The sequence below is a fragment of the Python bivittatus genome, unplaced genomic scaffold (assembly GCF_059951505.1).
Source record: "Python bivittatus isolate LINGU-HERP-01145 unplaced genomic scaffold, Pbiv_v1 ctg000480_np1212, whole genome shotgun sequence".
NCBI classification, from domain to species: domain Eukaryota; kingdom Metazoa; phylum Chordata; class Lepidosauria; order Squamata; family Pythonidae; genus Python; species Python bivittatus.
Genome location: NW_028277075.1, coordinates 7,034,266 through 7,046,843, shown reverse-complemented (window position 1 = coordinate 7,046,843; position 12,578 = coordinate 7,034,266). Strand labels below are relative to the sequence as shown.

The 12,578-nt window shown below is 35.9% G+C and overlaps 1 protein-coding gene across 1 annotated transcript in view; it reads right to left on the bottom strand.

Moving 5' to 3' along the window:
- Positions 1–472: 472 nt before the first annotated feature.
- Positions 473–12,578, bottom strand: part of CEP128 (centrosomal protein 128) — a 198,922-nt gene continuing 186,816 nt past the window's right edge. Inside the window, exon 24 of the mRNA XM_088145261.1 lies at positions 473–1,915. Within this exon, the coding sequence (XP_088001387.1) occupies positions 1,809–1,915 (107 nt within the window). The 3' untranslated portion in view covers positions 473–1,808. The remainder of the gene's footprint in view (positions 1,916–12,578) is intronic.

Here is a 12,578-nt window from a genome sequence, read left to right as displayed (position 1 = left end):
TAGGGAACTTTTCTGAATGGGTAAGCTGTGGTGTGAGGTGCTAGGGGAAGGGTTGATTGTCAAAAGTTGGGCAACCATTTTCTGTGAGCAACCTGACTCAGAGGAAATGGAGGCCTTTTAAGATACGGTTAGAATCTGTTGACCCCCAGAAGTTGTATAACCAGCACCATTAGCTGTTTTAGCTAAGTCACAGGCTCTCCTTCCCCCCTTTAGTTATTTGAGTATGCTATTTTTACAGAGTACACAGAGAAGGCCAAATTATCCTACTGAACCAGGACAGGCAAGATGTTTCTGAGAAATCAAGTCTTTTCAAACAAGCAACCATACCCCCAAGTCACAGCACTTGTATGAATAATCTGTTCAGTATTTTTCAGCTTCTTCTAAACAATCGACTGTACTAGAAAAAAAGGGTAATGTAAAAATCTTCTTTTAACATGCCTCTTCCATTTCTTCCTCAGGCAGCACCAGGCAGTTTCAAAGGAACGCTCACTTCTTGCTTGGCATATGACCTAGTAATTACTACCAATTAAAGCTGACATCATTATTGACAGTGAAAGTGAAATAACCAGGCTTCGAAGAGCAGGCCATTATCTAAAGAAAATGCTAACATCACCAAGTTACTGGGAAACAGTCCATATCACTAGTACAATCTCTAGTTTGACTACTGTGTTGGCTCTCAAGACACTTTTGTGAGGACTTGGCTTGCAATTCACAGATCAGAAGCAAGAGAGATTCAATAAACCAATAATAATTGTGGCAGGTGACGGGAAAGGGAAAGAGAAATGTACTTCAAGACTTTATTAAAATGTCAAGAAAGGAAAGAGCTGAATATAGCCAGAGGTCATAATATATAGCCAAAATACTGTACATTTTCATTAACATTTCAATAAATGGAATAAAGCAAGGGTAAAAATGCTATGATTATGGGAAATATTTGTTTTAAAAGGCTGAATATTCATATAAAAATACCTCTCTTGTCAAAAGTTCTCAACTGGTTTATCAACTTACAAGTATCTCTAGATCTGTAATACAAAATTAAATACGGTAACTCTAGCCTCTTCTAACAAATAGAACCAAAAACATTTCATTACATTATTAGGTTGTTTTAGATTTTAGAAACAAAATTATCCTTGTGCTTAATCAGAAAAATAGTTCATTACAAAGAGTTCCTCCAATCTTGGATTAGGCTATATTTTTCTTTTAGCTTGGATCAGGTAGAGGAAATTCAGTTCATTGTTTCAGAAATAAACTATGTCTATTATTAATCATGATAATGTAATCATTGCATAATACATTTGAGGCACCTTTTGTTGTAAAATGCTGTTATGCATGCACATCTCTTAATATTATAAAACACGTATACACAGACAAAACAATTTTTATTCAGCATTTCCTGATTATCACAAAGTATATTTATATTTTATTTATATTGTTCAGTCAAAATACTGTCAAGTCTTTGAAGTTAAAACATATAAAGTTTCTATGTCTGTGCAGGTATGTCTATGTAGACACACACTATTTCTCTTTTTCTCAATAAAATATATTCAGAAAGGACTGGTAGAGAACTGGTAGAAGGAAACCTAAGAGGACACCAGGCAATCTGACATTTTACAATATATGGTGCATCTTCAAATTTAACTTGCCTCATTTTAAATAATAACTGAAATGCTATCAATATTTGGCAATTCTTGAACCAGGGCTCCCAAAATGCTTTTGTAAATATAGCTGCACTTGACTGTGGCTGCAGACAAAAGCTAAAGATGCAGAGCTGAAATTTCTACAGTGAAATTGTCCACTGTCTTCTTGCTTTAGAGCTTCTCCTTTTCTGTCCATAGATTCTTCCTGTTCACAGTCCTGCTGATGGTATCTTTTTTAGCTGCATTCAAATCCAAAGGAACACTACTTTTGGTAAATGCTGCAAAAAAGAAGCAAAGAAAGCAGTCATTCACTGAAAAAAAATAAAAGCAAAAGAAGAAATGAATGCAACACTTTTAAACAAAACAAACCCAAACAATGTCATCCAGACAATGTTAACTATCCTATTTGAATGACGGTAATGCATTATACCTGGAGTTACAGTCAGAAACTACCGTTAGAATCTTAAATGAATGCAACTACACCAACTTTTGATCGCTTCAGAGCATAGTTCTTGCTGTTTACAATCTTTAAACCCCTAAACCAACATGGGAGCCAGGTAGCTACAGCCCAGCCATGAACCTTTTGAAAGAGATTATATCTAGAGACCATCTTGTATGGGATTCCTGTTTTCAGAGGTGACAGAGATAATGATCTGAGACATTGTAGGAGGAGAGCCTTGTTAGTCTATGGTAGCACCTTTTCAGACCAACATAAAAAAATTAAGGTTTTATCAGCTACAGTTAGTTTAAAATGGTGCTACCAAATTATCACTGATTTGAGAGGGCCTTGAGTCTCTTGTGGTGCCCAACTCTGGACTGCTGCTAAACATATTTTTAAGTACTCTTTTTTTTTTAATTTGAAGACCACTTTTATTAATTGTTAGGGTTTTACTGATGCATTACTGAAAACATTACTGCTTAATCACATTGCTATTTATACTATTTTGAAATCCTTAACCATTGCAAAAGACAGAAAAGGGATTTTAGTAAGTAAACAAGTATTTATTTATTCCATTTATATAAAGCTGCATTTGCCAAGTACTCCTGATAGTTTACAATCAACTGAAATATCAATAATATTTGCCCAATTAAATACTCTGCTGAACCTTATACAATTAAATATTTGTATAAGGTTCAGCAGAGTAGTTTCCATGCAATTAATAGAAAGATGCTTTGTAAAATTGAAAACACTACTCTAAATCTCTACTCTGATATGTTGAGACTATATTTGAGACCCTACAACAGCTTCCTGTTGAAGAGAATACTGTTGTCCAGAGGAGGTCCTTTTATATTAGCCTTGATAGGGTTATGTTTTAGTTTTAGTAGAAAGAATTCCCCTTGGGAGTTGTTTGTACCTTATAAAAGGATGACAGCTTTGCAATTTAAAGAGAAGCTGCTGATGGTAACTTTCACATCAAGCTTTCCAAAGGCTGCATATAACAGTGTCTATAGAAAACATGACTGCTTCAGGTTGGTGGCTGATAGGGTTACTAGGATCCTGTTTCAAGGAGTTGCACTAATTAAACAAAATGTCCTATAGGAAATCAAGCTGTGCCTGCACTGGCTTATACATAGTTTTGAAAATCTGTTCAAAGGAAAGGCATTATTCTGAGGCATGGCATTCCTTAAAAGTTTTCCCCTAACTCTTCAGATTTACTACATGTTATATCATATTAGACAAATTAGCAAGTCAATTTCCATCCTCTTGATCCCTGGCCAAATACATACAGCTATAGGATATGGGTCTTCACTTCCCCATGGAACTGAGGTTGCCCACAAAGTAACTAACTTAATTTAGGCTTTCTTAATGAGGTGTAAATTACTACAGATGGAAGGATAATGACCTTGAAGAGCAGGACTCTCACTTCAGCTGCGGTTAAGTACTGACAATCTCAGGTTTTTTATATATAGAAGTGGGTATAGAAAGAAACTGCATATAATCTGACCTATTGCACAATGAAAGTCAACTGCACTTCTATATGGCAAACAAGTATGCTACCTGTCTACCATGCATATTCCAGAACATTTCTGCAGTTTGTTAAAGCTATCATCCATAGATGCATGATGAACATAATCCATGGAGCACTCACCAATTTTGGTTTCCCAGTGCTTATCTGTCACATATGTATAGATAAACGCATTTGGTTCTACTATGTTCTCTGAGAAACATGTAGCAAATAATCCACAGCCACATTTGCTGCATAAAGGATGAATCAGTTTTTAAACCCAACTAGGACTTAAATCCGCTAGAGGTATTGGAAATGTGGTTGTGTAATGAACAGAACAGTTTCCATATATAGGCTCAATGGATTTCTCTACTGCTTAAAGAAATCCATTTTTCTTTCTTAAAAGCCCGTTCAAAAACAAGTTTGGAAAATTGGAAAGAAATTTTAGTTTCAAAAATACAGCTAAAACACCTACTAGTTCTCACAATATTGTTTCTTCTCAGTTTGGGAAAAATATTTGAATAAGGTAATTATTCAGTTCAGTAGGAGTTAGCACAATGGAGTTGGCCATCTCATAATAACCTTCAGAATTTGTAATAAAGATGAGAGGAATAGCATAATGATTGATAGAGCTTCCAGGCATTGTCATGCACTTATATGATGCTATCCTTTAGCCAAGCAGCAATAAAGTATGAAAAAGTCAAGATGTCCTTGCAACCACTTTCCTAAGAAATTAATAGTTGGTTAGATATTTGAACTGTAGAACTAATTGGGTAACCAGATATGTCACTACTCAGATGTAAATCCACTGAGTTCATTGACTGAGCATAGGATTACAAATCTGGAAAAAATAACCCTGAAGAGAAAATATATATATATACTGAAAGGAATTGTCTTCTATAAAACAGACTGTATGAAGAATGCTTCTCATAACCTGTTTACATTGGCTGTAAAACATTGCAATTTTATCTCTCATGTAATAAAACATGGAATGAATTATGTATGTGAAACAGCCATGAATTTTTATGGCTATTGCTTGGCAATCTATGAAGTCTTAGCAGCCTGATAATAATAACTTTGAAAAGGATGTCCATTCAGGAAATGTCCAGCTCTTCCAAGTACATGGACAATATGGAGTACTAAAAAAGGATTGTGTCCAAATCAAAAGGAAGCAAGCCAAACTGGAAAAATTGAGTAGTTTGGATACATGCAAGATTACTGTGCTTCAACAATTTAATAATCTAAGAAGACCCACTCACAGAAAGAGAAGCCTCAACCTTTTCCCCCATCTCACAATAAAAAGGGCTATCAACCAACAGTCTGCCTAACTCAATATTCAAATGGTAGGGTGCCCACTAGTTAAGAGATTTACTACATCTAAAAAAGATTATGCTTCTACCAACATTAATTAATTCTAATTTCTCTATTTCTGAACCCAGAAAAATTAAATTTAATAAATTATTAAAGCTTAAGGAAGAACCCATAGTCTTCTACTAGTGATACACACATACTGCTTCCTCTTCCATTAACCAATAGGAAGAAATGGAAGCATTGTTACTCTCTATGCTTTGATTGGTAATATCAAAAGCTCTCAGTACTTTACCCAGTGTACCACCTTGTCTTCTCTACTCTATTATAATACTGGAACAGGGAGCTGGTAACCATACCAGCTCCAGACCATCTCCATAACTCTAAGCAAGAGGACACAAGTAGATTGTCTAAAAGCACCTCCTGGTTTTCAGTCCTGTTACTATCGCTAGTAATTAGTTATTTTATACATGTGGACTGACTGTAACTGAGACATTACATGAGCACCAAGGAAGAAAGCACTAGTTGCTGCTACTTAGGCCATCAGGAGTGTGTCAATCTGTTCCTAAATAAAATTGTATGTCTACTTATATTATGTGCATTTGTTAGTATACATCTCTGTTGAGTAGACGTTATACAAATGATTGTTAGAGCAAAAGATGAGCCTGCTTAAAAAAAAATGCATGACAATGAAGTTTTAAAACCCCAGCAGCTAGTCCACCTAGCTATGGTATTAATACGTATCTTTCAACATAGGAATTGTGCTGGAGGGAAGTTGTTCATTTATGTATGCTGGGGATTGTGTCTACTCATATCTGGTATTATGGGGGAGGCAATAAATCAAAGTGAGAGGAAGGGCAAGGCACATGAGGGGACCAAGATTTTATTTTTTTCCCCTGAGTCTGTGGAGAGGAGAGTTTTTTTGTGGGGGGAGATTGATTTTTAAACTGTGGTAATCCTGTTAAAGTGCTTAAACTACAGTTTTCATGAATTCCTGTCTCAAAATGGTAGTCCTGTCAATTTTTAGCAATAGTAGCCCAGCCAGATGGCAGTACATAGCTGAGTCTGACCAATCTTGAAAAGCTAAGCAGGATCAAACATGGATAGGAAACCATTAGGAAACCCCCAAATGGTTAGCCTCTATGCTAGCCTGTGAACCTAGTGAGTGCTTTAAAGTATTGCAAATGGGGGCTAAATTCATATCGATGAAAGCTTATTTTTGAAACAATATTTGGGAATTGGGGAATGTTATTATAAATATTAAAACTGAAGCCAGTTCCCACACCAAAATAAATGTTCTTCTAATTCTCCTCTCCTCTCAATTCTCTATTTACCACAAATAATTTGAGAATTACCTATTATTGTAATGGAAAGTCAATAATTCAACAGCATTGTGAAGAAAGGCTACTAAACATTGCACATTATCAGTAGATAGGAAATAAAATGTAGACTTATGAATAGTAATGTCCAGATGGAATACCAAATCCTGTTTATGTTTCCAGTAATACAAGAACCAGAAGAATGATAAAATCAAAAAGCAATATACTTACAATATATTAAAAGGAAATCCTCTTAATGTGGTACAATATTAACCTTTGGAAACTGTTGCTTTAGCTGATGAATGGGTATGGTAAAAAGGAAGAGTTTAGGGGAAAGAATGGTTACCTGTGAGTAAATGCTACCTTTGATGTTACAGCATAAAACAGGACATCTGAAAGCTATCAAATAATGCAACAATTCAAAATAATGGTTCCTTTTCAGTCTGGCTCAGCTTTTAAAACTTATTTTCAAGTAAATTAATAGGTATTCTCACATTCTTTGAAAAAAGGACAAAGTCCTCTGCTCATATCGTAAAGGAACTTTCCACAGCCTGCTTCCCTTCAAGTGGATGCTACAGCATGGCCATTGGAGTTCCAATTTGGAAAGACTGGTGTGCAAATATTATGTAACATGTATACAAAAAGGCATTTCCCACTCTATGATTACTCATAATAATCATAACATGTTCCAGCTGTCAGTTTTATGGTTGGCTTGACTGAGGAAAAACTGGGTTGCTCGACCAGCTAATTCACTCTACTCTACAGCAGTGCATCTGTCTTGTTTCAGAAATTGCCTTATACTACCTGAATCAAGCCATTGGTCCATTAAGCTTCTTATGATGTACACTGACTATATCTCCAGGGTTTTAAACAGTTTTTTTTTTTGTTTACCCTTCCTGTACTTTGGACCTTTGGCACAATAGTATGACCTATTGCCTTGTTTATTCATAAACTAAAAGCACAGGATTTTTTAGTATCAAGAGACAAAGCACCTTTTTTGAAAAGGTAGATTTGTCCATATTTCCCCCCGCCCCAGGAATGATGTTTGAATGCCTACAATAAAAGCTGCCAGAAACATATCAGCTTCCTGCAGTAGAGTAGATCTGGCACAACTGGTAACATCAGCATAAGGACATAAATGTTAACTTTTAATTTAAATTCAATTTTAATTTGGAAGCGCTCTAGGATTTTCTCAATAGTGAAGGGATGGACAAGGTTCTGTGGAAGATAGTTGGAAGCCACAGGAAAGTTTTTGGTGTGGGATAGTCTCTCAGTTCATACAGACAAGCAATTAAGACCACCAAATACAGCCAGTGTTCTGCATGGATTCAGTTCCTGCAGAACATGCTTCCAAATCTTCTGCAACACAATGGGACATGATTACTGAGATAATGTATGCAAAGTGCTCTGAACATTTTCTATCATTAATGCTTCTATTAGCAGTAGCATGTGCCATGAATAAGCAGTGTGACTTGAATGATGAGATCAATAAAAGCCCAGGTGCTTCTGCTTTGCTTTACAAAGATTGTGAAGGTCTTGGATTATAACTACATGTACACACAGTAGAATAAGCCTGGGAATAAAATGGCTTCTGGGAAAAGATTTGTCAATACATTGAAGAGATAAAAACTATACAAACAGGAAAGGGATACATTTACAACATTGCTGCAAAGCATCTGCAGATGCTAATCGTTTTGTAATCTAAAACTAGAGGAAAGTACAGTGGTCATTATAAATAGTTCTTTAGGATTAATGCCTAGATAACAGCTAGCGGCTCACTCTTTTTTCTTTTTGCAGACTTTGTTAAGTGGCAGCTGAAAATAAATCTGCCTCTGTAAAGTCTGTCTCTAATGAGCACCTTGTTGTCTAAATTATGCTGTCAGATAAACCTCTTCCTTTCTACAAAATGATTTAGTTAGATTACCTCCCATAATAATGTTTTAAATAGATGGGTATGAATATAAAAAATACCCTGTAGTGACTATAAAGATTAAATTCTGGCATACAAAGATATACAAGAAGCAAAGATGCAATACTGTAGACCAGGGGATCTGTTTAGTTTCCATTTTGCTGCCAGTAGTAACTTCACATTGAGCAGAACTATGAATCTGAGCAAAGACTCTCCAGGTTAAATCTCTCTCTCTTTCTACATTCTGCACTTTGAGAACAAGGTGCTCTTAACAGAAGACCTTATCAAAAGAGTGGGAGTCCTTACACAGCATGGATGCGCATTACAGGCAAAGATGAGAAAAGTGATATATATTATCTTTTAGGAAGTTAGGAGATAAAATTATCACAAACTCCATTTCTGATCACAAGCAATATTAAATCAAGAGAAAGAAGCTTGAACAAGTGTCATTTTGAAAGTCCTTCCCTTGTGCATCCATTTCAATATTTTGACTATAGTTTGCAGCAAATCAGTTTGCCTTGATTACCTTACTTACATACAATGTTATATCACAGTTTGTGTCAAAATACCTAGTCAAGTGTGGGTTGCTTATTCAATAAACCACAGCTAAGCCATGATTTAGTGAATGTGTGATCTGGAACATCCAAACAACTGTTTATATTTGCTTATAAGCCACAATCAGAAACCAGAATGATTATACATTACGACTCTCCAGGTTTCTTTGGACATTCTATAATAACAATTAGGATTTACCCTTTGAAATTTATATTAAATCAAATGAGAGTGTTAAACATTAATATTCAAGATACAGCTGTGTTCCAAAAAAAAAAAAAAAAGAGCCAACAAGTCTTCCAAACAATCAAAGCTAGACTGTCTTCAGTCTTGGTTTACACACAGACACTTCCCCTCCCACCAAATTAATAGTTTAGTTGTTCAAGTATTTATATATTTTATTTACTATATTTGTCAAGCACCCCAATCTTAAGGTTCTGAGTGGTACAGAAATAAAGATGAACAAATAATAAAATAATAATTAATTAAACAAATACATGTATGGAAGACTCCCATGCCCCAGTCAGCTGGAGTTTAAGATAACTGAAAAAGAAGTTGTCCTAAATACAACAATGGAAGACATCCTCCAAGGATAACATGTTCCATAATATGAGGGGCTTGAGTAGTGGCTAACACAGGACTGAAAGTCTCTGATCATAGGTAGTGAGGGCAAGAGCCTAATAGTCTTTGACCCTCATTATTGTAATGTTAGCAATAGTTTGGCATTAAACAATAACAGTATAAGCAAGATACAGAATTTTATAAATGTTTCCAGATGTTAAGAAAAAGATGTGAAGTCATATTCAGCATTAATAATTCAAGTAGATGTCACTTTCTGTTGAAAAGAAGCCATTACATATGCCAAGAAATATATCTGACATTAGATTCTTGTATGCATTTGTCATGCTACAAGGAAAAATTGTGCAGAATGAGTCATGTTGAAAAAAATCCTACACTAAAATAGAGAGCCCGCATCAAATAAGCGGCATGTTCCATTTGAAGATTTATTCTCAGTGGGTCATTCAGAATAGGTTTCATCCCTTGCATTAGCCCCAGTCTAGCATTAATGGTACAATGTAGCCCATGCATAGAGGTCTTGCTATGGAATAAGTAACCTTTCTGCTGTTGCTCTTTTAAGTGTACTACTAAGCTGAAATGAAAAACAAATAAAAGTGGTTCATAAAATACCAGGGTGCTGCAAGGGAGAAGAAAGTGCTATTGGCAATCAATCAGCACTTTTACATTCTTTTTAACAGGTTTTATGAGTGCTGTAAAAGCTGAATGGTAAACCATGATATATCCAGCCTTTAGAGACCTGTTTTCAAACATAGAAAATTCTGTATGGTACAGCAGAAAAGGGATAGATGTTGTTAACTACTTGGATTGCCAAGGAGTTATACAGTCCTATTTTATCTGTTCTAGTGAGAACTGTGTGATGGCCAAATAATTCATTGAAATGTAGGAAACTACCTTATGCCATCTAATTCAGGTGTAATCTACACTGACTGGCAGCAGCTCTCTGGGGTTTCTTTGAGAATCTGGGGATTGCATCTGGGCCTTCATGTAAAGCATGTGGTTAGTTGCTGAACTATGGCTATTAATGAACTATGGCTTCACTGCTGGGCATGGAGGAGAGAAGTTTAACCCTGAGCTTTGGACCAGAAAATCAGGAAACTTGGCCATTTAATTTTGAGTTAATTAGAGGGAGTTGTATCCCTTGAGCATGATTTCTCACTCGAAGAATTACTACAGATTTTATTGCTGAAACACTAATTAATAACAGGAGCTGATTGCTGTAATAATCTCATTTATTATTTGGAATTGGGGGATGGGACTTAATAAACAGAAATAAAATAATGTGCATGCAAACTGCACAGTCCTGTTTGGTTCATTATCTCTATAGTAGCATTTTCTCCCCTTTTATATGAAAACAAATACAATCATGTATAAGTAATGTATTCCCTATATTCTTATAACATAGGTAGCCAAAGGATATGTGAGAAAGTTTGTTTTTTATAGCCTCTTTGACTTCTTATGTTTCCATTAAATCCCAAGGATAAACCTCATGAGAAAATTCCTCCCATGGAGGTTTCTCAGTAGCAGTGCTACAATCACTACTGAAATGGGTTGCTTATCCTTAAGAAACTGTTGTTTTTCTCTTTCTCCAGAAAAAAATGAAGCATTCACCTATCCAGTTTCTCTGTCCAAAAATTTTTGGGAGAAAAGATGATTGGTGATCCTGAAGGGTGGGATGCTGCTACCATAGGATGGTGGGAAGCCACTCTTGTTAAACAATTCAGTCACTGTGTAACTGGCGTTGTATGAAATGGTCTAGATTTGTACTGATTAACAGAGTCAGACTTTGGAGGTGACCTGATTTGCTTTGCCATAGCAAAATGTTACCTGATTTGCCTCAGCAAAGGAACCTATGTGACCTTGAATCATTTGGAACTGTGCAGCAGGACAAAGCTCATCTCAGACTTTTCCTCTAGCATTTGCCAAAGATTCAAGTCGGGGCAGTTTTGGATTATTTGCAACCCACCCTGGAACCATCAAGCCTGGAATACCTTTGGCATGTGCCAAGGGGACTCTAAGTTGGATAGCTTCAGAGTGTGCTGTAGAAATGCCTGCATTATGCAAAGGAATCACTCATTATTCAAAGATTTTTTGGAGAACATCAAGAATGTGCCACTCAGAAACTTTCTCCCAACCACTTGCCAAAATTGGGAAGAGATGAAAGGAGGTGAGTAGTACCCCTTCTATACTGCTCACCCAACTTTTGCCAAGTGGTCAGACTGAGGATCCAGGCCAGGCAGCTTTAGTGCATGCCCTATGAGACTGCCTGCAGCATGCACTGTAGCTGCCCAGCCAGCCTGTCTCAGACACACCATGCCACAGCTACCCAGTCTGAAAGCACTTCAGCAAATGCCCAACCTTCTCCTACAAAATTTGAAGAAGTCTCCTCTCAGAAGTCTGATGATCATTTCACCTCACTTTCAGAAATAACACCATGTTGCTTCCTGAAACAATTTTGAGGTGGTGCCTATAACTTAATAACAATTTGATGGTTTTTTCATTTAAAAATAGCCATCAGCAGCTAGATTTTTATCCTAAACAATACCCTTGATAAAGAAATATGGGTTTAATTAATTGCATGGCATGGTAGGAACTAGTGGCAAAGATCAAGGAGAATTATTTTTAAAAGAACCACTGCATGAATTCTTCTTGAATCCTTTCTCTGCACAAACATGATATCTGAGATGGACTGCCACAGAAAATAAGATCTCATGATTAAAAATAAGGTATAATTTTGCAATATTGTCTATATTATTATGAACCTACCTAAAACAAAAGTCTTATATTCAGTACTTCTATTTACCAAGAGCAAACCACATTTTGCACAAGCTTTTCATCAAGATATTTATCTTTTTTTCCCCCAGAATTTGAAATCAAGATTTTTTATACTGATGGCCTTTGGGGAACTTTGATAATGACATTTGGTAAGACTCCTACTGTTTTAAATTCTCTTATATAAGTGAACTATTTATTCTGCTGAAATGAAAATAAACCAAGATGGTAGCCCCTGGATGTAAAATGATAAAATGTATGTTCATTTTCTAGAGGAATGTTTTAGACAATGCATCCAAGAAAAAATATGATTTGTGTTAAACACATGAACCAAAAAAGGACACCAGATAGTTCGAAGACTCCTTCCTTTTAATTAGGATTGAGACATGTCTATGTATTTTAATTATTGAAAACCTCTATGCATTTGTGGAACTTGAATTATTTTCTAGTTGCGGTACTGACCAAATAAAGTAAGGAATAAAGAGAAAGGTCCTGTTTTCCCAAAACAAATTGCTGTCATTCCACTGAAAGGTTTTATAAGGATTCTCAATGAAAGATC